Raw genomic sequence first — 27,276 nt, forward strand, 5'->3', positions numbered from 1 at the left:
GGCCCGAAACGTCAGCCTCTCTGCTCCTATGATGCTGCTTGGCCTGCTGTGTTCATCCAGCCCTGCACCTTGTTGTCTCAGAGTGGTCTATAGGTTCCCTGAAAGTAGCTATACAATGGACAGAGAATAAACCAGGAATTAATGAAGGCATGGAAAAAGGGCAATACATTAATATTGGGTGACTTGAATCTTCATGTAGATATAGATAGTCAGATTGGCAGAGGTAGTCATACGGAAGAATTCAGTGTGTGTATTCAGGACAGTCTCCTAGAACAATATGTTATAGGTCCAACCAGAGACCAGGCTATATTGGATCTGGTGAGGTGTAGTGAGGCAGGATTAATGAATGATGTCAGAGTAAAAGATCTCTCAAGAAGCAGCAACAATAAGATGGTAGAATTTAGCATTTAGTTTGTGAGGGAGGAACTTGTGTTGGAAACAAGTGTGCTAAACTTCAATAAAGGTAATTATGAAGAAATGAAGGCAGAGCTAGCTGGAGTGGACTGAGAAAGATATTTAACACCAAAGACAGTTGAGATAAAATGGCACATATTTAAGAAAGTAATTTATGGCTCACAGCAAACTAATATCCCAGTGGAAAAGTAGGACTCTAGGAAGGGTATATAGCAAACTTTGTTTTAACCAGCACCTAATGAACCGGCACACTTGACAAACTGGCAAAAACTATGATACCTGAAATAACAAATGTTAACTGTGTTATCACGATTTCTGCAATATCAGAGTAGTTAGTTGAGGCTGTGAGTGAGAAGGCTCTCTGCCGGGTAAGTTTTATTTAAGTTATTATTTAGGTGATTTATGCTGTAAATAAAGTATAACAGTGATGTCTATACCCCCTGCATTACGTTTATATTACTTAGTGTGCATTTTTACATTGGTTATGTGGACCACTTGATCAACCAGAATATTTGATCACATTCCTGGTCCCATAAGTTCTAGTTATTAAAAATTCTACTGTACATACAATGTGCTTTACAGATTACTGGCAACCCAGAGGATTGGGAAAGGTTTAACCAACAAAAGATAATTAAATATACAATAAAGTGTGAAAAGATATACTTTAAAGTAATCTTGCAAGCAATATCAAAATGGACAGCAAGAGTATCTTTAAATATATATAAAGGAAGGGAGGTCAAAATTAACACAGATCCCTTTGATAATGAGGCTGGGGAAATAATGATGGGGAACCAGGAAATGGAAGAGGACTGTAACAAATACTTTGCGTTAGTCTTCACAGTAGAAAACATAAATGCTATTCCAAACTTACTAAATTACTAAGAAGGGAAAGGAGGAAAGGATTTAAATAAAGTAACTGTGACTATAGAATCCTAAGGGATTTGGGAGCCCTCATGTATAAATCACTAAAGTTAGTATAAGGAAGGCAAATAGAATGTTGGCCTTATTTCAAGGGGAATGTAGTACACAAATATGGAAATTGTCCTAAAAATATTCAAGGCACTAGTCAGAGGACAGCTGAAATACTATGAACAGCATTGGGCCCTATATCTAAGGAAAGATGCGCTTGCTTTTTAGTCAGTCCAGAGAAAGTTCACGAGGTTGATTCCAGGTATAGGGGACTACGTTATGAGGAGAGGTTGAGTAGGTTGGGCCTGTACTTTTGGAGTTTAGAAGAATGAGAGGCAACCTTATTGAAACATTGCATGATTCTTAGGGGACTTTACAGCGTAGATGTGGAAGTTTGTATCTCCTTGTGGGAGAGACTAAGACAGACGGTATAATCCCAGAATAAGGGATCACGTGCTTAAAAAGGAGATGAGGAGGAATTTCATTTCTCAGAGGGTAGTGAATCTGTGGAATTCTTTGCCACAGATGGTAGTAGATGCTGGGTCATTAGATATTTTCAAGGTTGAGATAAAGAGATTTTAATCAGTAAGGGAACCAAGGGTTATTGGGAAAAAGCAGGAAAATTCAATTGAGGATTATCAGATCAGCTCTGACATCATTGAATGGCAGAGCAGTCTTGATGGGCTGAATGGCTTACTTCTACTCCTATGTCTCATTATTAAGCAAAGGGGTGAAGTGTTATGGAGGTAGGCAGGAATGTGGCGTAACTAATTCAGCAATGATCCTATTAATTCTTAGAGCAAGAGGCCAAGAGTCATATTGCTGCTCCAACTGCATATTTTCATATATCCTTGTGTCTGCTTCCCCTCCACACACTCCCACGCCCCCCGCCCGGCTCTCTCTCTATAGGGTTTGATATTCCATTGAAGTTTGCAAGACCTTATGAACTTATTCTCTGAAATCATCATCCAGTACGTGGAATAAGAACTAATTTGTTTTAAAAATATTTGATTCACATTTTGCCTTCCTTCCTCATTTTGTCTAATTATAGATCTCATTCAACATCTAGACTTTTTAAACTAACTTACAAGTATCTGTGATTTCATTTAAAATAGGATGTGTATTAATTCCATGCTGTAAAAATAAATGCTTTAAAACTTAACCCTGTTCCTCCATCAATCTTGCTCCCTTTCTGTTATAAAGGCCACAGTGTTTGAAGGTTTGTACTTGCAGCAGGAGGTCTTATAAAAGAAAAATTCGCATTTAATAGCACTTTGCACAACATTAAAAGGTTCCAAAGTGAATAATGAATTGTTTTCAAATGTAGTCTCTGTCATAATATGGGGAAATGTAGCAGTTAGTCTGAGCACAGCAAGATCCCTCAAATAGTAAAGGAGATGAACGAGCAGATAATCTGTTTAGGTAAAATTGGTTGCACATAAATGTTGGTTAACACACCGAAGAATTTTTCTACTGTTCTGCAAGGCAAGTTCTGGCCACTATTTGGCCAATCAAAGGGAAATTTGTGCTGGATAATTGCTTTCAAGACAGTACAGAGTTGAGAACTACATATCAGTGTACTGACGCATAAAAATACAAAATCCTGTCCCAGATCTCCAGAGTAGAGATTACACTAATAACTTTTAACTAACAAGTGACAGCTAGCACTAAGTCAAGTTTACTATAAAACAAGACCAGTGTCATTCCTTACCTATTCTTTTGGCGAGCTCTGAGTGGGATGGCGTCTGAGAAGTGCAGCGTAACAAGGTAAAATAATGCAATTAAAAAAATCAGCATTTTAAGATGACAAGATGCAGACTGCCCATTCCTGGCCTAAAGGGTAACAATTACATTAGAAAATAACTAGGAAATCTCACCAGGCACTGAGCAGAGGCATTGGCACCAGAAAGGAACTGCCTCAAAATTACACAATAAGAGTGGATGGACTAACATTCAGGCCAGAAAATGCAGCAATGAATGAATCCATCAGGATGTCACAAAAATAAATGAATTAAATTGAATCACTTCAGATACCTGCTTCTAGCTCAACAGTTTTTAGGGACAAGTGATGACCAGCTTCCTATTATGTTAACAATTACCCATCACAAATATGAATTGCGAATATTAAAAAGAAAACTGCTGAGAAAACTGATCTGAAAGCTAACAGTAAATTTGAAACTATTCACTATTCCACGGAAAGGATGAACAAATATTTCCTCTGAGTTTACAGCTAAGCCAATGCCTGGACCACCATGGAAACATTAATTCCTGTCCTACTCATACAAAATTGAAACAGGTTTTTCTCAATGCTTTAAATTTTGCATTACATATGCATAGACTGGTTGATAAACTAAACATGAAAATAGCAAAATACCTTTATTCAAGTAAAAAATTAAGCTCAAAAGCAAACCTTACATTGAGGTATAATTTTTATAAAGCCATGACTATTGCCTCGTGGATTATGTGCAAAACATTCAAATGTGGTTTGAAAATCTTCTTCAATGATTTTGGAGATTGATAAAGTTCTCAAAGATACTACTGTATGCTTAGCTTCTTTTTTGTCACTGTGGAAGTATAAAAATAAAACAATTTGTAAATGTTGATCATTTGGTACACAATTATTCAGAATTTTGCTTCTTTGAAAAAGCATTACATTGAAAAACATCAGTCCAAATAGATACAGTAATTAAATGGTAGCTGTAGATATTTTGTGCTTAGCTACCAAGACTGAGATGTGTTTAAACTTGTAGTTGCCTCTATGTCATTGCCCAATTACAACAACAGGCTAGTAAGTATCTAGCTGTGGAAATCTTTCACCATCCTGTTTTCAAGAGAAAACAGAACATCAAGAGTTTAAAAAGTGGAAATAACTGACTTCATTTTATTATATTTTTGAGACTTTGAAAGTATGAGAGATAAAGTGTGAGGAGTGTGTGACATTCGCAAGATCGACATACGAGATGAGCTTATCACCGGTAATATGGGTCATGATGAATTTGCAGTTCCTGGAAATGATTTTCATCTCTTTCCCAAGTAGTAGGGAAATTACATATGTCCCAAACATTTGTCCCACATGAAGCATAGGAAATTCTTCATCAAAATATAGAGAAGGTGACATGGAATATTATTTTCAGTCTCATGAACATGCTGTCACCAAGTTTCCCGATTTCATGAGTCATGGTGGTGGGTATAAACACTTATCTATTTACACTGAGCTTGTTTTTTTTATTGGCCACTGGGAAATTGTTTTCATGGTTATTTCAAGGCAATGTGTTTAAAAGAAAAATGTATACAGTGCAGCTTCCTTTAATTGTCTCTAACTTTTTGCATCTATCTTACACACAATTCTTGCCTTCTGTTATTGGTGTCATCCACTAGTCGTCCCAGGCCCCAGAGAAGTAGCAGGAACATACATCTTGCTGAACCACAATGATTTGGCATATGTACATAATCAGGGATAAATTTCCGTCAGGGGTCATTTTCTTTAAATACAAATTGGCCTCAGAGATTAATCAGAGCAGAGGTTGGAAAATCTTGGTGCCCCAACCTGCCACATTCTCACATGATAAATCTGCTGCCTGAACACTATACTCACCAATAGAGAGGGCATTGATTTCTGGTTGTTGAGTATACTCAAATGGAGATCAATAGCTTTACGCAGACTAATGATTAAGGGAACAGGGCAGGAAAGAGATGTTGATGTAAAGTTCAGCCATGGTCTTATTAAATGGCTGTTCAAGCTCAAGGCACCTTATGGCTACTCCTTTGTTATGCTCTTAACAATAATTTTTACATTGGCTCTGACTGCAATAGAGTTACACTGCTGACAAGTTCACTGTTGGTGGTAGTGCAAGTAATGCAAATAACAATGCTCCATCATTATTGTATTTGGAAAGATTATGATGCAGATCTCCCTGAGAGAACAGAAGTTTGACTGTGTACATTCAAACATCAGCTTAAATTTCAACTGAGGCATTTTTGGAAACCTTAACCTAAATAAGTTAAAATTACATCCATTTGTGTGCTAATTTTGCCACTATCCATTTGAACCCAAATTTCCTGCCAAATCATAAACGTATGGCAAAATGTAAACATGTGTAAACAGTCAAGATCCAAACAAAACACTGTTTGACATCCTACATTCCTTCTGTAAGTATGGGAATTAAAATAGTGAAGTCTTTGACCCAAAAGCATTACAGTAAGGAAAATTTGTAACTTCTTTAAAGTTTGTAATTGTGTCTAAGAATGCATGAAATAGATTTTTAAAAGTTTGCACAAATCGTAAAGGGATCAATTCTAATTTTCTTGAATAATATAACTCTTGGTTCATGTGAACCAGTAACCCTTTGACCTGTAAACAGTACCAACAAGATGGACATTAAGATACTAAATGCCACGCGACCAGACACAAAGAAGGCAGACAAAGCAGTTGTTAATGTAAGAATGAAAGCAAGTCACAGCAGAGAGGAGAACAGAGAAGGCATATACATGAATACACAAGTTTATATAATACACTTCGATAGGACAGAAAGCTGAAGGTTTGTGAATTGTACAGTTTTAATGCTATTGGTTCAGTTTTGCTAAATCAAACCAGACTACTTCACTGGGTTTATTAAAGGGGCTCATAAAAGGATCCCTGGGGAAAATTACCACCAGGACTGTTGTGAACCTGGTTTTTGATGAAGTTTTGCAGGAGTGAACAGCCTGTGGAAGTCTTGTGTGAAACATAGCTGTGAGTGAATACATCTTAAGGGCTGAATTGATTCCGTGGGAAACTCTTATCTACCAAAGGCAGAGTTAGAGAACATGGAACCATAGGTAATATCACCTGTCCCAGGGAGTGATGTGACGGTTAAAGTGCATATAAGATAATGTGCATATGTTACATCTGCTCTGTAATGTGAAACTTACCTTTGTCTTTAAAATATCATTTGCCTGCTAACTCATGTTTTATTTGCATTGGGACTGAATTTTTTAAGACTAAAGTTACAAAATGTAACATCTTAATTACATTTTTGTTTGGGTGGTCATTTTGTGATTTTGGTTTATAATTTCCCCATAGACATTGTAACATAATTTAAAAGTAGTTATTATTGGCACATAAAAAGCCACAGCACATTTTGGAATTTGCAGTTGTAGAAGCATTTCAATTTTTGAACGGACTTCTACTGTTAGAATAAAATTGCAACAAAAGAAACAGAAAAAATAATTGCAACAAAGCATCAGGACAAATGTCTTTGACTGTGCCTAATATTAATTGTAGAAAATTCATATGTAGGACAATTTAGATTGGGGTGGAAAATTTTAAGTGAAACTAAGATGGATTTTAGCACATGAGTCAACAGAGGCATAAAACAATGAGAAAATATGAGAAAGGATAATGACACGGCTAACATATTTGTGCTCACGTTTCATTGATCTTTTACACAGAGTTCTTCCCTTACTTACATCCTAATTATGTAAGTACAAGGTAATTCCATTCTATGTAATGATGAAAGAAAGAAAGGACCTTTGTATCATTAAATATATATTTGTAAATTTCACATTAATATCTTATGACAGACACAGCGAGAGTCAAGTGGCTTAACTCCAGCAAAGTCTTTTTCATAATCATTAGGTGCATTTACAGTTTTTATTTTCATTATCCCACACTTCTCTAATAAGCAATCAATTTGACTAAGGATTAAAGTACAACATACATTTTGTTTCCTTGCTTAATTCTGACCATATCTTCGGGAATATCAGTGTTATTCATTTTCCAGGTAAGCCCCCAAAATGCTTCCACTTTGCCTGATCCCAGAAGAACTTCACAGGTCATATTTAGCTCTGAGCCTGTGAAATAATCAGAAAAAAACTACTGCAGTCTTAAAATACAGAAATATAATTAATAAAATAATGCTGCACCCTTTCAAGTTTAATCAAACTGATTACTGCCAATGTAAGAAAACATCAATCTGGTTCCCTGTCATACAATATGTTTCTTGTTTCACATTTAAACATTAAGGTTGAAATTACACAGAGGAAATTAGTGGAACCTGAAGGATTTCCTGATAATACCTCGAAATTATTAACCTTTTACTTTAATTATTTGAGTCATAAAGAACAATAGGAAATTAATAAAACCCAAATAACATCACTAATAGGTACCATATCACTAATTGAACTAACATAATTAAACAGTTTCACTTAGTGACACATTTATCAACATAGTAACTATTTAACAATACATTATTCAATACTGAAAAATAAATCTGCCATTATGCTTCAGCATGGGACAAATAATTGGGTTAATTAATCATTCAAGAAAGAAACAAAATAAAATGGCAACAGAGGATAGATCTAAAATTGTTGAACACAGTATTGAATGCAAAAAGCAGTAAAGTATTCAGTGAAAAAATGAAGGGCTGTACCTCAAGCTTATGTTGAGTTTCATTGGAAGGCTGCAGAAAGCCAAGGCTAGAAAGGTCAAATTGAGAGCAATGCACAAAAGTGAAATGATGGGCAGCCAAAAGCACAGGGTCATGCCTGCAGACTAAAAGGAAGTGGTCCATAAGGTAGTCAGTCTTCAGCTCTTGGTTTCCCCAGTACAGGGGGGATCACATTGTAAGCAGCAAATGCAGAGTACTACATTGGAAGACTGTAACAGAACTAGACAGGATAGACGCAGGATGGATGTTCCCGATAGCTGGGGAGCCCAGAACCGGGATCACAGTCTAAGGATCTACAGGGTTAACCATTTAGATCTCAGGTGAGGAGAAATTTCTTCAACTAGAGACTGATACGTCTGTGGAATCCACTTTCAGAGAAAGCAGTCGAGGCTAAAGCATTGGATGATTTCAAAAAAAAAGTTGGATATAGCAGTTGGGACTAAATGATATAGGGGAAAAGCAGAAACAAGCTATTGAATTGGACGATCAGCCATGATCATAATGAATGGCAGAGCAGGCCTACAACTGCTCCTACAATCTATGTTTCCATGTAAGAAATCACTATTTTACATCGACAGGATGTTGAAGGCTTTGGAAGGTAAGAAGGCTGAGGCAATAGGGCAGGTGTTGCATCTCTGATTCTCACACAGAATGAAGCTGTGAGAAAGGCAAGCGGTGTGGAGAGGGGTTGACTGGGGAGTGACCAGGGTGTCGCACTGGGCACAGTTCCTTCGAAATGCTGCCGCACACAAGCCAAGGAAAGAGATATGTTGTGGGAGAATCTCACTAGATGTGGTGAAAATGAAGATGGATGATCATTGAATATAGAAACAGGTCGAGTGGAAGGTGAGGACCGGTGGACTCTATAAGACCATAAGATATGGGAGAAGAATAAGGCCATAGAGTCTACTCCACCTTTCGGTCATAGCTGATATGTTTCTCAACCCAATTCTCTTGCCTTCTCCCCATAATTTGATCCCCTTTCTAATCAAGAACTTATCTATCTCTGCCCTAAACATACTCAATGACTTGGCCTCCACGACCTGCAGCAGCAATGAGATGAACAGATTCACCACCCTTTGGCTGAAGAAATTCCTCCTCATCTCAGTTCCGAAGGGTCACCCCTTCTAGGCTCTGCCCTCGATTCCTAGTCTCTCTTTCTAGTGGAAACAGCTTCTCTACATCCATTCTATTCAAACTTATCAGTATCCTGTAAGTTTCAATGATATCCCCCTCATCCTTCTAAACTCCATTGGGTACAGACCCAAAAGTCGTCAACCACTTTTCATATGATAAGCCCGTCATCCCCAGGATCATTCTTGTAAATTTCCTCTGGACCCCCTTCAAGGCCAGCACACCCTTCCTTAGAAATGGGGCCAAAATTGCTCACAACATTTCAAATGCAGTCTGGCCAGAACCTTATACAGCATAAGCAGTATATCCCTGCTGTAGTATTCTAGCCCTCTTGAAATGAAAGCTAACATTGCATTTGCCTTCCTAACTGTCTACTGAACCTCTATAATAACTTTAAGAAAATCCTGAGTTAGGACAAAATCCTTTTGTGCTTCAGATTTCAGAAGCCTTGCCCCATTTAGAAAAGAGTCCACACCTCTATTCTTCCTACCAAAGTGCATAACCTTACACTTTCCCACATAGTATTTCATCTACCATTCTTTGCCTATTCTCCTAGTCTGTCCAATCCCTTCTGAAGCCTCCCTGCCTCCTCAACACTACCTGTCCCTCCACCTATCTTTATATCATCTGCAAACTTAGCAACAATGTCCTTAGTTCCTTCAACCAAATTGTTAATGCATAATGTGAATAGTTGTGGTCCTAACACTGACCCCTGTGGAACTCTACTAATCACTAGTTGCCATCCTGAAAAAGACCCAGCCAGTCAGCCAAACCTCTATCCATGCCAATACCTTGCACTTAACACCATGGGCTCTTATCTAATTTAGCAGGCCTCCTGTGCGGCTCCTTGTCAAATGCCTTGTGGAAATCCAAATAGATCACATCTAGTGGATTTCCTTTGTCTAACTTGCTCATTACCTCCTCAAAGAATTCTAACAGATTTGTCAATCATGAGCTCCCGTTGATGAAGCCATGCTGACTCAGCTCTATTTTACCATGCACTTCCAAGTTCTCTGCAATCTCATCCTTAATAGTGGACTCTAAAATCGTACCAATGACCCAGTTCAAGCTAACTGACCTATAATTTCCTGTCTTCTGCCTCCCTCCATTCTTAAACGGGGGTGTTACGTTAGCCATATTCTACTCCTCTGGGACCCTACTTAACTTCAATAATTCCTGAAAGATTACCAACAAATGCCTCCACAATCTCTTCAGCTGTCTCTTTTAGAACTCTGGGATGTAGTCTGTTCAATCTGGGTGATTTATCCACCTTCCGACCTTTCAGCTTCTACAGCACTTTCTCCTTAGACTCCTATGAAGAATCTGGGCAGAAGAGGAAGAGGTGAGAGAATATCTGTGAAATACATTACGCATGGTCAAGGACCTTTACAGTAGGTAAGAATCCATGGTTGAGGAAGAAGATTGAACGAGAAGAATGGAATAGGAAGAAGGTCACAAGGAAGTGTGGTCAAGGTTGCTGTGAGATTCTGCAGATGTGGAGTGTAGTTGATAGCCTATCCACACAGATGGAAATAGAAAATTTGAGAAAGGGCAAGGAAGTTCCAAAGATGGACCAGGTGTTGATGAGAGAAGGGTAGAAATTGGAACAAAGTCAACAAGATTTCCTATTGAGGGTGAGAACAGGAGGTGGCTCTGATACACTCATCAATGTACAGGAAAAGGAGGTTAGGAGATAAAACTGGAAAAAATGTGTGTTTCACACATCGCATCAGAAGATAGGCTATAGCTAGTATCAATGTGGGTATGCAGTGCAGCATCTTTTACCTGGAAGGAAAGTAGGGAAAGAGCATTCATGAAGAAAAAGTTGTTTGCTGTGAAAACAAGTTCAGCCAGGCAGACAAGGGAGTTACATATCTGATGTTGTTTCTGAGCTCTCCACTGATGTCACACCTGTCTTGGGTGTATGTTTAAATTACTCCTACGATTTTCTTTGTTCAAATTACTCAGTATCATTCAGACCATTCAACTACTGAACAAGCAAGGAAATCTCTAATTCCATTTTCATGTTGACAGTTCGCTAGGCATCGTTTTAAGTTGTTAATGCACATTGTGCTAACGTCTCTAACCACAGATATGGCATATTGGTTACTTTGAGGGAAGAGAATTTACCAGTCTGAATGGGACTGTGAATGTCGTCAAATAAACGATCGCTTCTCTAGAAAATTAATTATTATCTTTCGATCATTAAGTCTTCAACATTCATGTGATGAAATTAATGTGAAAAGTCATCAATATTTTACTGCCAGCATTACAATAAACGTTGAAGTACTGTTAGATTATTTGATACAGAATGAAAGCTCAAGAAGATATGGCTATTTCTTTATACTTACCAAGTCTTGCTTCAATTGTTTCATTTTTAGGACTTATCATTTCTGGTTGTGTTGGATTGTTTATTGTTTCTGAAACAATCAATTCAGAATGTAAAGATCACAATTGAAGATATTCTATATGCAACTACAAATGGGCAGGAATACAACTATTCAATTCTAGTAAATGATGACATTAATTTTGAGATGCTATAGAGTCGTTGCATCACAGAATGTTTACAGCACAGGGGGGCATCGCCAGTACATATATTGTCCTCTGTTTGGAGATTGTACAGCCTAAAATGTCCCTGGTCTTGAGATGATGTAAGTCAGTTGAAAGTGCAACGGAGAGGGAGAGAAGTCCAACAGGATCTGGAAATGTCAGGTCCCCAGTATTTGCCCAAAGGTTACAAGGGAGTGGATGAGGTCGTAAATGGCTAAATAACTCAGCAACACTAAGAGCGCAGAGGTTCTGCCAATCATTAGCGTAATCTACTCAGCACTCTCTTTATTTCCCTCACTTCAGCAGAATCTTTCCCTAATCCCCAACGGGCTATTCTATTTCTATGAAGCAAACTCTCTTCTCAACTTAAGGATGGCAATGGATCTAAAGGAAGGCAGAGAAAACATTTTGTGGACACTCTGAAGACCTTATTACAAAGGGAACAAATTGACATTGTGGAGGATACTGCCATAAAATGTGCGATGTGATAATGACTCATTGAACAAGCTGCAAAAAGCGGGAAATTGACTTCTGAAACTGCTTTGATGAAGCAATACAACTGAAACAAGGGAGAGCGGAATCCTGACTAGAGAATCCTCCTTTCTCCAGGGAAACTCACATACTCTCTGCCCAAAAGCCCCAAGAACTGGTGTGCTGAGTCACTGGAGGACACACAGATTATGGAGCATGGCAGATGTCATCCTCATTTCAATGGACAGAGAATGCAGATTCTACTCTTTAACAGGTAATTTTTATATAAAGATGCACTTTAAGCTCCTCAGTAGGATTGATTTATGTCTCTTACCTTTCCCATCCAAATAAGAACAATGGAAGTATCTGTGTGTAAATTTCTTGTTAATTTCCCTTCTCCGTTTATGAAAAGTTGTAGGAGAGCCTTCCACCAGCTTATCATTGAACAATCTCTTTCTCACACTTGCCTCTTTGAAGATCCACTCTCTGTTGTCCAACTCCCAGAATCATCTCTCTCTCTCTCTCTCTCTCTCTCTTTCTTATCTCCCCATTCTATCAGTTGCAGTTTGGATGATATGCAAAGACCATAACAGATAATGTTTCTGCCTCCTAAAGATCACATTACTTTGTGAATATAGAGTAGATGCTAGTGTTGTGGACCAGTTGAATGATTACCTGACTTTTAAAATCTCTCATATGTACAAACTACTGCTGTAATGCATTTTATACAAGTCACCCAGATATCACAAATACATAAGAAACAGAAATTGTGCTACAAAACTAACTTTATTGTATGTTTCAAATTATTTATGTGTGTAACACTGTATTAAGCAAATTTATGCACGTAACAATTTGGATCACATGACAAATTTTACTCCAATCCTCCTAAATAATCTTTTCCAACTCCATTCCACAACTGAAGAGGCAGATATCCTTTCCCTTATGTCTGTGAGCGCTATTCTTCTATCCAATGTCTAAGGGCAAATCTCTGTCCTAAATTAGTTCTGTAAAATATATCACATTGTTCAAACATCCACATTCTTACTTTTGCTAGAAGACATAGATGAAGGCTGATATGTTTACCAATTCACCTACCTTTCACTTTTAGTTGCGTTGTTCTTGTTACATTATATTTCTTCCCAAGATACTTGTATTCAAGTTTACATGTGTAATTTCCAGTATCTTCATCATCTGCATTGCTGATTGTCAGTTTATTATCATCACTAAAATATTTTTTATTGTCAATTGTAATAGGGATACAATCCTGAAACGGAAAGCAATGGTCTAAATTTGTATAGTTTCATTTTTAACTTATCAATCATATTTTTGGTTGTTAGCAAATTTGCATCCGATTTGTACATAACTTACAGGCTGTGGAAAATTAAACCTGGATGTTAGCAATAATCAATGTGAAGTAATATAATGAGCTGGAAATAAGGTTGTTAGCTAAACTAACTGCCTACTTTGTCATAATGGTGATGGATCGTTGATACAATGCCATGTATTATTCAACGAGGAGAGAAACGTACAGTGGAGGTGGAAGTACAGATAACGTGATTTTCAGGAATACATACCTGACCAGACCTGGCAAGCAGGACTCAATTGAAGAGGGGGAGAAATATCACTGGGGGTTTTCACTAAAGGGGACCAACCTAAAAGTAAGATTAACACAGAGATGGTCTGGTTGAAAGTGTAACATAAGGAATGGAATTTAAGGACTTGATTGTTGGAGACAATGGAGGAATGCTGTGGAATCTAGGGAGAAAACTGGGATTCAGAGAGAGAAATAACAGTCATGGAGCAAGGCGGGAAAATTAAGGGTGAGAGCTGGATTTTAAGGGCAGGTAACACAGTTGGGTAAGATGTTCTGTCAGGCAGGGAGAAAGAACAGTTGTACCTAATGAGGAGGGCGTGACGGCAACACTGGGCATAGGGACCTCAATGGGAGTGGGATCTTTAAGAGCAAGAACACCTAGGGAGATGGTGAAAGGGCCAATAATCAAAAGGGAGGGGATTGATAATGGACAAAAGGAATAGGAGACAAAAGGAGAAGGCCATTGAAAGTTATGGTGAGGTAGAAGGAGTTCTGCCAAATCTAGAATTCCCTGGTTATCCAGAAGCATACAGATAAAGTAGAAAAATGGAGATTATGACAATCTCAAGAAAAATAATATTTTATGATGCTTAGAGGAGTATTAAAATTACAGGGGTGAAATGAATAAGTAAATTAGGAAAGAAAAGAGGCGGTATCAAAAATATTTGCTGGTAAAATTAAGGAAAGTCAAAAAGATGTTTTTATCAGTACATGATGAGTAAGGAAATGGTTGGACTTATCAGAGATGTACGTGGTAACTTGGGTATTAATGCTGAAGATCTGTGCAGCAATTTTAATGGGGAAGTATTTTATCTCTGTCTTCACAAAAATTCATGCAGACGTGCTAGTTAAAGGGAATGTGAAAGATCAGATAAAAATAAGCAAAATGTGAATGGAAGCAATGGAGGCATTAACCTTTTTGAAAGTGGATAAATAGCCAGTCCCAAATGAATTATATTCTAGACTCTTAACAGAAGCTAGGAAGGAAGCAATAGATGTTTTAAAGATCATTTTCCAATCCTCACAGATGCAGGTGAAGTATCAGAAGTTTGGAGATCTGCACTTGTTGTGCCACTATTCAAACAGGGTGCAAGGGAAATGCCAAATAATCATATGCCAGTCAATTTGACAACAATTGTGAGTAAATTACTGGAATCAATGTTTAGAAATAGGATTAACTCTTACTTGGAAAGACACAGATTCATCAGTGAGAGTCAGCATAGTTTTATTGAGGGTGGGCCATGTCTTACCAATTTAATTGAATTTTTTTTTGAGGAAGTAACAAGGAGGATTGATGAGTGTGGTTACAGTGGATGTTGTCTATGTGGATTTTTGCAAGGCTTTTAGCAAAATTCCATGTGACAGACTGGTCAGTAAAAGTAAAGCCCGGAGAAAGTTATGTGTTGGATCCAAAGTTGGCTCAGTGACAGGAAACAAATCTAAATGTTGATGTCTCTTTTAGTTAATGGACAGCAGTTTCTAGTGGGACTCCACAGAGCTGAGTGTTATGTTTCCTGCTGTTTTTGATGTATGTCATTGATTGAGACTTAACTGTGGGAGGTATGATTGACAGACAACACAAAAATTAGCCGTGTGGTTGAGACTGAAGAAGACGGCTGTCAACTGCAGGATCATATCAATGGTTTGGTGAGTAAGTGGGAAGTTGCAAATAGAAATCAAACAGATGCGATGGTTATGCATTTAGGGAGGGCTAACAGAGCAAGGGAATACAGAATAAGTGGGGAGCTATTGCAAGGGGTAGAGGAATTGACAAACCTCAAAGTGCAGGTACTGGAAGGTGGCAGGATAGGTGGTAAAGAATGCAAAAGGGATGTTTTTGTTCACTGGAACCAACTATAATGCTGGTTAGGCCACAGCGGGAGTTTTGTGTACAGTTCCACTCACCACACTACAGGAAGGACATAATTGCTTGGAGACAATAGAAAGGAAATTTACAAGAGTATTATCAGTGGTTGAAAATTGTAGGTATGAGGAAAGCTTGAATAGACTGGAGTCTTTTCATTAGAACAGTGGAGGCTAAGGGGCAATTTAATGAAGGTGTACAAAATAATGAGGGGCTTGGATAGCATGAACAGGGATGACCTGCTTCCCCTAATAGAGAGATCAGTATCAAGGGACATGGATTTAAGGTGACTGGTAGAAGAATCAGAGAGAACATGAGGAAAAGAAACCCTTTCACTCAATGGGGGGTGGATATCTGGAATTTGATGCCCAGTTTAGTCGTTGGGGTGGAAAAGCTCAACTGGTATACAGGGAACATAGCTCTGCACCTGAAGCTTTGTAACGTACATGGCTGCAGCCCAGGCACTAGAAAGTGAGAAGAGTTCATTTAGTCAACATGATACAATGTGTGGGCTCTTTCTCCACTGTAAGTTTGCTCCAATTCTACAAGCGACAGAAATGGGGTGGGGTGGTGTCTGTAAATTGTGTGTAAGTGTTAAGGAGATTTGATGGTGTGAATGCTACCACAGACCTAAATGTAGTCTTCTACCGTCAAATTCACAGGGAAGTAACACTGACAGACAGCGATTAAAATTCAAGCAAGACATTTGACCCAGTGCGTGAAGGAATTAATTGATAGCTTAACATTCTCATAATAGTTCACATTTATTGCAACTTCATTTGTTTTAGCTTATTGGGAATCCCCTGGAAGTTAGGTTAGTAGATTCCAGGGTGACTTAACACCTAGCTGCTAATCAGAAGCTGTTTAATTAAAATGTCCTAGGTTACCTATTCAACAGAAATGGCAGGAAAGAAGGATTCCAGGGGGATCAGACTATTAAGAGTCTAAGTTCTGCCCACATATCCACTTCTGCAGAGAGTAGTTTAATTATCTTGCTTTGGCGAAGTTCCTCCTTCCTAAGGAAGCTTCTGCAGTAGCCTTTGCCGCCCAACCTAACATACCTGGATTCATTAACTAACCACCATGATGGATTATTTAAGGTGAGCTGCATAACCAGCACATGTCAGGCTTTACATGGTGTAAAAGAAGACATGTCAAGATAATCAAGACTCTGTGAAGTGGGTCAGCAAAAGGATAAAATCTGTTCTTTTCAGCCACAAGAGTCCTGAAGGTTGTGTTGGTTGCCTGCTGCCAGGGTTAAAGACAACTACATCAGCTGGAGAAAGATTTAGTGTTGAAGCGGGGTGGGACTGAGTGGGGAGTTGTCATGCTCCACCGAGAAACCATGACATCAGTATTGGTGAGAGAACCTGAGGAGATAGAGTGGAAATTAAACTGTAGAACTTTATATATAATAATGTCTAGATTGTTAACTGAACCATTTGCAAATTTGCAAAGGAAAATATGGATTCAAGGCCAACTTTCTGGAATTGAGAGTGGTAGGAGAGGCTGGAATATTGATCCATGGGACACAGCCATCAGTACTCAGGAAAGAGACAGTCAGTCTGGGCTGCTTGGTAGGAAGTTGAATAACCAGAATCACAGAATTGTTATAATGCTTAACGAGGCCATTCAGCCTATCATGTCTGTACTGGCTCTGAACATGTTAACTTAATGCCAATCTCATGCTCTTTCCCCGTGAGCCTGCACAAACAGAGTGGTAGATAGGCCTTTGAACTGATGAAGGAGTGCTGGTACTGTCTGGGGAAGGCAAATTCAAAAACAATAATGGAAATATTCAGGCTGTTGAGCACAGGAGCAAAAAGGAGAAGATTAGGAAGAGATGGGACATAAGCAACTTGGGCAACATCGGGAAAGAAGAGTGAAAATACAGCTAAAGGCATTGTATTTGAATGTACAAAACATTCATATAAAAATAGATGAAGTGATAGAGGAAATAAATATTAATGGGTTTGATCTCAGCCATTATGAAGACATGGTTGCAGAATAACCAAGGTTGGAAACGATGGCAGAGTTTGGTATTACATTTCACTCAGGAGTCTGAGAGTTACTGTGCCAACATGTACTTTTTACATGCATGTTGTAGTCTGATTCAATGGATGGTGATGATAGAGGCTCCAATGTTCTTTCTATTACAGGTCTAATTGGAAATCTCTCCAAATCTTGCTGACTGCCACTGTAATGTGGTGGAATGATTTACAATTTGATACTCAGCAGCGCCCATCTTTCCCATGGGACTGTCAGTCACCCAGGGACTTAAAGCACTCTTATTGTCTCTCCCAGTTCTGCCATCCTAAATTGGGAGGAGCTCCAAGCATGACTTTTTAATTGCTGCCTCCTCAAAGGTTTCATCCTATGTCTCACTCTGCCAGTCCATCTTTTCAACTCATTCAAGGTGGTGACAGGTCAAGACACTTCAATTTAACGTATTGTATCTATTTTTACGGCAGAAGGTACAAAAAGCCATTCTGGAAACAGTGGGAACTAAGGGACTAGAGAAAATGAAAAATATAAGGATGTTTGTGTTAGTAAATAACTAGGACTTGAGAAATTACGGAACTAATGTCAACAAATCCACTGAACCTCATGGCTCGCACACCAAGGTACCAGAAGATATGGAGCATTAAGAAGCCCTAGTAACATTGGAATCAATAGGAATCGGGGGGAAACTCTCCACACGTTGGAGTTATACCTGGCACAAGGTAATGCTGTTGAATGTTAGCTATTGCAGTTTCAGAGAAGCTCTGCAGGAGTTTGTCAGGGTGGTGTCCTAGGCCTGATCATCCTCAGCTGCTTCATCAGTGACCTTCCCTCCAGCATAAGGTCAAAAGTGGGAATATTTGCTGATGGTTGCACAATGCTCAGCACCATTAGGGCTCCTCAGACACTGAAGCTGTCTATGCCTTAAAGCACCAAGACCTGGACAATATTCAGGACTGGGTGGCAAGTAGCATTCTTGTGGCACAAATGCCAGGCAAGGACCATTTTCAACAAGGGACAATCCAACTATCATTCATTCACATTCAGTAGTCTTACCATCACTGAATCTTCCACAATCAATGTCCTGAGGGTTAACATTGTCCAGAAACTGAACTGGACTAGCCATATAAATACAGAGACAAGATTATGTCAAAGTTTAGGAATCCTGCACCAAGTTACCCAGTTCCTGATTCCCAAAGCCTGTCCACCAAGCATTTGTCAGGGGTATGTTGGAATGCTCTCTTCTTATGTGGATGAGTGTAGCTCCAACAACACTTAAGAAGCTGGACACCATCCAGGATAAAGTATCCCACTTAATTGGCAGCACATCCACAAACATCGACTCCTTCTACCACTAATACTCAGTAGAAACAGTGTGCACTATACACAAGATGCACTGCAGAAATTCACCAAGATTCTTTAATTAGTGCCTTTCAAACCCACACCTACTTCCAACTAGAAGGACAAGGACAGCAGGAACATGGGAACACCAGAACCAGCAAGTTCCTCTCCAAATCGTTCACCATTCAAATTTGCAAATGTATGGCTTTCCTTTGGTGTTGCTGGATCAAAATCCCTCACTAATGGCAGTGTGAGTGTATCTACACCAAAAGGACTGTGATGGCCCAAGAAGACAGCTCACTACCAGCCTCTCAGATGTAACTAGAGTCATAGAGTCATAGAGATGTACATCATGGAAACAGAACCTTCAGTCCAACTCATCCATGTTGACCAGATATCTTAATTTAATCTAGTCCTGTTAGCCAGTATTTGGCCCATTTTCCTATAAACCCTTTCTATTTATATACCCATCCAGATGCCTTTTAAATGTTGTCCTTGTACCAGCCTCCACCATTTCCTTTGACAGCTCAGTCCATACGTGCACCACCCTCTGCATGAAAAGGTTGCCCCTTAGGTCCCTTTGAAATCTTTCCCCTCTCACCTTAAACCTATGCCCTCTAGTTTTGGACTCTGTTACCCTGGGGAAAAAAACCTTGGCTATTCACTCTATCTGCCCCTCATGATTTTATAAACTCTATAACACCAGGCCTCAGCTTCTAACACTCCAGGGAAAATAGCCCCACCTATTCAGCCTCTCCGTATAGCTCAAACCCTCCATCCTGGCAACATCCTTGTAAATCTTTTCTGCACCCTTTCAAGTTTCAAAACATCCTTACTACAGCAAGGAGACCAGAATTGAACGCAGTATTCCAAAAGTGGCCTAACAAATGTCCTGCACAGCCACTACATGACCTCCCAACCCCTATACTCAATGCACAGGCAAATCAATGCGAGCACCAAATGCCTTCTTCACTATTCTATCTACCAGCGACTCTACTTTCAAGGAGCTTTGAACCTGCACTCCAAGGTCTCTTTGTTTGCCAACACTTCCCAGCACCTCACCATGAGGTGTATAAGTGCTGCCTTGATTTGCCTTTCCAAAATGCAGCACCTCACGTTTATCTAAATTAAAGCCCATTTGCCACTCCTCAGCCCATTGGCCCATCTGATCAAGGTCCCATTGTAGTCTGAGGTAACCTTCTTCACTGTCAACTACAACACCAATTTTGGTGTCATCTGCAAACTTACTAGCCATACCTCCTACATTCATATCCAAATCATTTATATAAATACAAAATGCAATGGACCCAGCACCGATCGTTGTGGCACGCTGCTGGTCACAGATCTTCAGTCTGTAAAGCAACCCTCCACCCCACCCTCTGTCTCCTACCTTAGAGCCAGTTCTGCATCCAAATGGCCAGGTCTCCAAGTATTCCATGTGATGTAACCTTGCTACCCAGCCTACCATGTGGAACTTGGTTGATCACCTTATTGATGTCCCTATAGATCATGCCCACTGCTCTGCCCTCATCAATCCTTTTTGTTATTTTTTCAAAAATCTCAATTAAGTCAGTGAGACACAACTTCCTACACAGAAAGCCATGTTGACTATCACTAATCAGTTCTTGCCTTTCCAAGTACATGTAAATCCTGTCCATCAGGATCCCCTCCAACAACCTGCCCACCACCGATGTCAGTCTCACCGATCTTTGGTTCCCTGGCTTTTCCTTACCATCATTCTTAAACAGTGGCATCACATTAGCCAACCTCCAGTCTTCTGGCACCTCACCTGTGTTTATCGATGATAGAAATATCTCAGCAAGAGGCCCAGCAATCACTTCCCTAGTTTCCCACAGAGCTCTAGGGTACACCTGACCAGTTTCCAAGATTTATCCATCTTTATGCATTTTAGGACATCCAGGCACCTCCTCCTCTGTAATATGGACATTTTTCAAACTGTCACTGCTTATTCCCCAAGTTCTCTAGTTTCCATATCCTTCCCCACTGTAAGCACCGATGCAAAATACTCATTTGGTAATTCCCCCATCTCCTGTGGTTCCACAAATAGACGGCCTTGCTGATCTCTGAGGGGCCCTATTCTCTCCCTAGTTACTCTTTTGTCCTTAATGTATTTATTGAATCCCTTTGGATTCTCTTCAACCCTATTTAGCAAAGCTATCTCGTGTCCCTTTTTTGCCCTCCTGATTTCCCTCTTAAGTATACTTCTACAGCCTTTGTACTCTTCCAAGGATTCACTCAATCCCTGCTGTCTATACCTGACATATGCTTCCTTCTTTTTCTTGACCATAGCCTCAGTTTATCTAGTCATCCAGCATCCCCTACAGCTATCAGATTTGCCCTTCACCCTAATGGGAACATACTGTCTCTGGATTCTCGTTACCTAGGAAAGGGTAACAACACTAAAATCCCACAAGTGCCTTTTAATTAATCTTGAGTCATCATCGTTGAATATTTTTAAGATGAAGGTAGATTTTTGTTAGGCAAGGGAATCAAAAGTTATTGGGGGTAGATGGGAATGTGGAACTGGAAACACAAATAAATCAGTTAAGTCCTTCTTGAATTGTGAAGCAGGCTCAAGGGGCAGAAGTGCTGACCTTTACTCTTAATTTGTACATTTGAAAAATGCTAAAATCTGTTGTTACTTACATATTTAGTGAACTCAAACCCCAAAGGCAACTGATCACCCTCTTATATGCTGCGTTTAATATGATTAGTCTGCCACTTACTCCTCAGACGGGACACTCCTCAGTAAGGTGTGCATTGCTTGTAGCATTAACATGTAGCATCACTCCACAAGAGGAAAGGAGTTTGTACAGTGACACCACCAATGGAGATTTGCTATACAAGGGCCCTGGCTTACCATGAGCCTAGTTATCGATCTATTGTTAGGATATGAAGACAGAGCACTTCTGTTAGGATTCATTGGATTGGAAGAGATAGTTTAGTGAGGATTAAGGATTGATTAGTGAACAGAAAATAGAGGAAGAATAAATGCGATCATTTCTGGTTAAGAGGCTGTAACTAGTGGAGTTTCAAAGGGATAGTCTTGATATCTAGTTTTATATCTATTTAATACAAGTGAAGGTAATCACGCTGATTTGAAATCATAGGGATTTGAATGTGTAATCCGAGTTTACTGATAATACAAGGTTAGATGTGAAAGGAGGTTACAACCAGGATAAAATAAGGGATTTAAACCAGTCAGGTGAGTGCAAAAGAATGTGGAAGATGGAATATTTTATGGGGAAATGTACTTTTGTAAAAAAGCAAAATGCAGAACATTTTGTAAATGAAAGACTCCAAAATGTTTTGAATTTTCAGGATAATCTGGTGTCCTTGTAGAAAAGGAAAGTAAATATTATGCTAACTTTTGTATTAAAGCAATAGGATAACAAAAATAAAGATGTTTTAACTCGATTGTGTGGGCATTTTGGTGAGAACTGGAGTACGATAAAAAGTTACGGTCTCCTTACCTAAGGACATAAATACTTACCTCAGTGTGCAACAAAGGTTCACCAGTTGACTCCTAGGATGAACCAATTACCCTATAAGGGGATATTGAGTAGACTGGAACTATATTCCTTCAAGACCACAAGAAACTACAGAGAGTCGTGAACACAGGCCAGTCCATCATGCAAACCAGCCTTCCATCCATTGACTCCATCTATTCTTCCCACTGCCTCGGGAAAACAACCAACATAATCAGACTTTTCCCATTCTCTTCATCAGGCAGAAGATATGAAGGTTTGAATACAGACACAAATAGATTAAAGAACAGCTTCTTCCCCACTGTTATTAGACTTTTGAACAGACCTCTCAAATTTAAATTCTGATCCCTTTCGCTGCACCTTCCCTGCGGCTTTAACACTATTCTGCCACCCTGATGCATATTGTGTAGTGCGATTTGCCTGCATAGCATGCAAAGCAACACTTTTCACTGTATCTTGGTACATGTGACAACAATAAATCAATCAATGAATAATAAGTGATCCAATTGAAACATGTATCACTGTTAAGAGGTTTGACAGGGTATACAGTGAGAAAATATTTTCCAAGAACTGGGCATCATTGTACACAAATAAAACCATTTAGAAATGAAGGAGAAATTTCTTCACTCAAAGGATTGCAAATCTTAGCAATTTTCTATTCAAAAGAGCTGCGGATGCCTAGTTGTGAGCATATTTAAGTCAGAGACTGATAGATTTTTGGATACTGACAGAATCAAGCAATGAGGAACTGAGGGCATTGTAATGTTTTTATTCAGTGATGGAGTATGCTCAACAAACAAAAAGTGCCTTGGTCCTATTTCTTTTATCCTTCAGATTGATTGCAACTGGCAAAATTCCATTAAAAACTACTGATGGCTATAACAAATGCAATGAAAGTAGGAAAATTTCAGATCAGCAGAAAGGCAGATGTTAATTTATTGTTTGTGTCTCCATAATTCTTCAAATAACCAAAGACAAATGACCAGTAAAGGTGATATACCTTTATATAGTGTTCAAAATTTTCAGAAATGACTTGAGTACTCCCAAATCACCTGATTGATATCAATAGCGGGTGTTAGATTAAGCTCTATCCGTCAAAATGTTGTGCATAAGAGTGCTTCTGGATATAAAAATCAAAATGTCATGCAGCTTTGTTGATGAGTGCTAGCAGGAAATTAATCAAAATAGAAATTTGATGCTTAAAAATTGTCTGGATATCTGTTCACTAACTATGAGCTAAACTGGTATTTTGACTTAAGAACCAATTTAGACCACCTCCTTAAGGACTCTTGAGGCACAGTGGTCACATCCTTACCTCTGGTTTAGAAGGGCTAGGTACATCTCTCAACGTCGACAAAACTAAAGAACTGATCATTGATTTCAGATGGAAAGGAGGAAGACACACCCTCATCTACAGCAATGGAACTGAAGCTGAGAGTGAAGACCATCAAGTTCCTCGGAGTGACTGTAACCAACAACCTGTCCTGGACCACCCACGTTAATGTGATGGGCAAGAATGTGCAATAACACCTCTTCTTCCTCAGGCAGCTCGGGAAATTTGGCATGTCCACAAGGTCCCTCACCAACTTTTACAGATTCACCATTGAAAGCATAACGGTTTGGCATGGCAGCTGGTCTGCCCAGGACCATAGGAAACTACAGAAGGTGGTGTGCACAGCCCATACCATCACGGAAGCCAACCTTCCATCCATGGACTCTACTTACACGGCTCGCTGCTGCAAAAAGGTGGCCAACATCATCAAAAACCCATTGCACCGTGGTAATGACCTCCTTCAACCTCTTCCATCAGGCAGAAGATACAGGAGCCTGAACGCATGAACAAGCAGGTTCAGGTACAGCTTGTTTCCAGCCGTTATCAGACTGTTGAATGGACTCTAGCCTCAAATAATGTAACCTGTATGCCTCTAAACCTTTTGGTCTGTACATCCATTGCTTGCTGTGATCTGCCTGTACCACTTGTTTACACAGATTTTCACTGTACTTCGGAACACGTGACAATAAAACCAATCAATCAATCAAGTGTTACCTGCTCTAGGCAAGTGTTATCATGTGTCTGAGCAAGTTAATTAAAAACATTGAGACCATCTCCTTAGCAATTAAAATATCTGAAAGAAAATCACACCCTCTGCGGATCTTTTAAGCATTTTGCCTGACAATCATACCTTGAACCATTGCAGAACTGATAATGGTTGAAAATAGTCTTCTATATCAGGGCAATGAATAAATATAGAACCAGGAGATTCTGTTTGAGGCAGCTCAAGTAAATTCTCATGAAAGCACTGACCATGGGATAATTGAAGCACTTGTATATGAAAAATGTCCATGACACAATAAGATGCATTCCTGAAATGATAATATTCATCACAATTATACAATAACGCATAAATAAAGCAAACTTATAAAATCTTGATTACAGTTATAACAACGTTAATCAACAGACTAACTCTATGAATTTAATTAAATCATTCTTTTAAGCAAATAATTCAGTTGCCTCAAAGAAATCTGTCTCAAAACATATCAATTTTCATGAATCTGTTTCCTTGGAGCATCAAAGTATAGCATAGTTTGTAAGTTTCTGTTGTATAGTACATAGTCATTCCTTTTAGTTTAATGTAGCTTAGATTGGGTAGTTTTGATGAGGAGTTGTGCTGAAAAGTTGTCATTGAAAGTACCGAAATGTATGTTGCAACTGGACCATTTCAAACTTCTTTAGGATTAAAGGTTCACAGAAACAGGCAGTTCAGTTCTAAACAGACGGTATAGTTTAATAAAAATAAGGCCAAGAATAGATAAAGAGGAATGCCAATGTACGTTAAAGAATTTGCATTTTAAGAAGAAATTCCAGTCAAGACACAGGTATTTAAACAGTGGAGGTTAGTTAGTGATTTTAGGCTAGTATACTGTGGGGGGCAATTGTGGAGCAAATTGAACAGAAGAAGCTGGAGGTGGGATGCAGGATTGTGAGACTCCTGAATGGAAAGTCACCCCAAAATCAGCTCCTATCAAAGCTTCTAAACAAAAAACAAATGTTTTTGGAATATGACAGATTGTTGAAGGAATTATGGAACTTAATTAGAAATTTTCAGAAGCAGTTACCATGGAGGATTTCACTATCTATACGAATTCACTTCCCGTAGGCTATCTGTCAGATTACATCAATCTTTACATCTCTAATTCACATTGCAGCCCATTGCACTGGTACAGGTACAATCACTCAATGTCCTTTACAACCTCAATAGGTTAATGGATGGCTTGGCAAAATGGGGATGGCTACTGATGGGGATTCAGAAATGTCGTTGATTGATGGACTCCACTCCACAAATAATCAATAGGCACAATGACACCGAAGAAGCACTAGCGACGACTGGCAATTCAAATTGGCAGTGGTTGCAGTTGATTTCTTTCCTAATGAAAAACATCGACATCATTCTGCCGTTGACTTAACATGCATCCAAAAGAAGGGCAAAGTCAGACTGCTCCTCAGCTGAGAATAGCACCATGTTGAGATCAGCATCAGCAACTCACTGAGATTAATTGCATGATGCACAGCCAGGTTTGTTCTCTTCATCGATTCCATCAAATGGGAGATAGTCCAGCCTGACTGAACTGAATCCTTGAATATTCATCCTCATGATTCCGTATCTCATGCATAAGTTAATAGACAACGGTCAGAAAATTTAAACACTCAGGCCAGCTACTGTTCTGCTATGTTACTCCATTTTACCAGTGCAACTCACACAAGCTACATTTACTAAATCAAGGATTGGGGGATTTTTCTTCAAAACTAGTGTGATTCAATTATTCAGCATATCTCTTTCTCCCTTAATATGAAAAGGAAAACTTACCACAAGTAGCAGATGTAGGTCCCAGAGTCTCTCAGTGTTGCAGGCAAAAAACAAAGAAAAGGTCTATTTGGATCATTTTGCAATCTTTGATTTGTGACTGTAACAGTATTCTTGTTGCATTCAAATAAAAATGAATCATCAGGGTTCAATAAATCCATTGTATAAAACACTGTTAACTTAAATGCCTCGTATTCAAGAATTGATACGTCGTTTTCTTCATTTTGGAGATCAACACAATCATCTGAATGTGTAGGGAGAAAATCTCTATTAAATTATGAAAATATTCTTGGTAAAGTTCAGTTTATATCAGCTGAGCTTTATCAGATTGAAGTCAAGTTTACATCATGAGATTATGTGCATCACAATGTTGGTCAGAAGATATACACTAGAGTTACAGATTCAGAACCCAGATTGATTTAGTTCACGGAATGGAGCATAACTAGTAACTCATTAACTACATATTCAAATCTTAATCCACTAAGAATCTGGTTCAGTGAGGGCATGCTCTTCCCCATTATTGCACAGAGCCAGTCTCACACCATGTGGAGGCAATGATGAGACCAAATGATCTGGTTTGACATTCTATATTGAATTGATAATGATCTTTTTTAACTGTACAATGTGAAAACAATTTATTAAATGGATCGTCTTATTCAATTTACCTGGTTTAGCCACTATTAGACAGAGGTAGGCTGCAGCAAAGATGATATATGGTAAAGATGCCATTCAATTTCTGCAGAAATTTGTAGAACCATGTGTTAATTTGCTATTTCAAGCATTGCAGTATTTTAATTCATACTCTATATATAAAATAAATAGTACTGCAAATAATACTTTAATGAAGTGACACCGTATGAAAGCGATTTGGTTTACATAGATGATTATAAATGTCAACGGTTAAATTACATTTGGAATACAAACAATATTTCATTTTTCACTTGAGGAAAACTGGGTAGGGATGATTAATAGATTCACAAATAAATGGTGAACGTTTGCTCCACTTGTGAAATAAACAGACTGTACTATGTTAAATAGAAACTGAAAGAACTGTGGATGCTGAAAATCGGAAACAAAAACAGAAATTGCTGGAAAAGCTCAGCTGGCCTGGCAGCATCTGTGGAGAGAAATCAGAGTTAACACTTCAGGTCCAGTGACACTTCCCCAGAGCTATGCTATGTTGTTTGCTTTTGTATAT

The 27,276-nt window shown here is 38.9% G+C and overlaps 1 protein-coding gene across 1 annotated transcript in view; it reads right to left on the minus strand.

Moving 5' to 3' along the window:
* Positions 1–26,807, minus strand: part of LOC109912248 (interleukin-1 receptor type 1-like) — a 55,591-nt gene extending 28,784 nt beyond the window's left edge. The window contains exons 1-7 of the mRNA XM_048598321.1: positions 26,744–26,807; positions 26,082–26,322; positions 24,399–24,579; positions 13,002–13,170; positions 11,237–11,305; positions 7,023–7,155; positions 3,739–3,887 (exon numbers count right to left, since the gene is read on the minus strand). Coding sequence (XP_048454278.1) covers positions 3,739–3,887; positions 7,023–7,155; positions 11,237–11,305; positions 13,002–13,170; positions 24,399–24,579; positions 26,082–26,322; positions 26,744–26,807 — 1,006 coding nt within the window. The remainder of the gene's footprint in view (positions 1–3,738; positions 3,888–7,022; positions 7,156–11,236; positions 11,306–13,001; positions 13,171–24,398; positions 24,580–26,081; positions 26,323–26,743) is intronic.
* Between the last annotated feature and the right edge of the window lie 469 nt (positions 26,808–27,276).

This window comes from Rhincodon typus, chromosome 6 (genome assembly GCF_021869965.1).
Source record: "Rhincodon typus isolate 14 chromosome 6, sRhiTyp1.1, whole genome shotgun sequence".
In the NCBI taxonomy this organism is placed as follows: Eukaryota; Metazoa; Chordata; class Chondrichthyes; order Orectolobiformes; family Rhincodontidae; genus Rhincodon; species Rhincodon typus.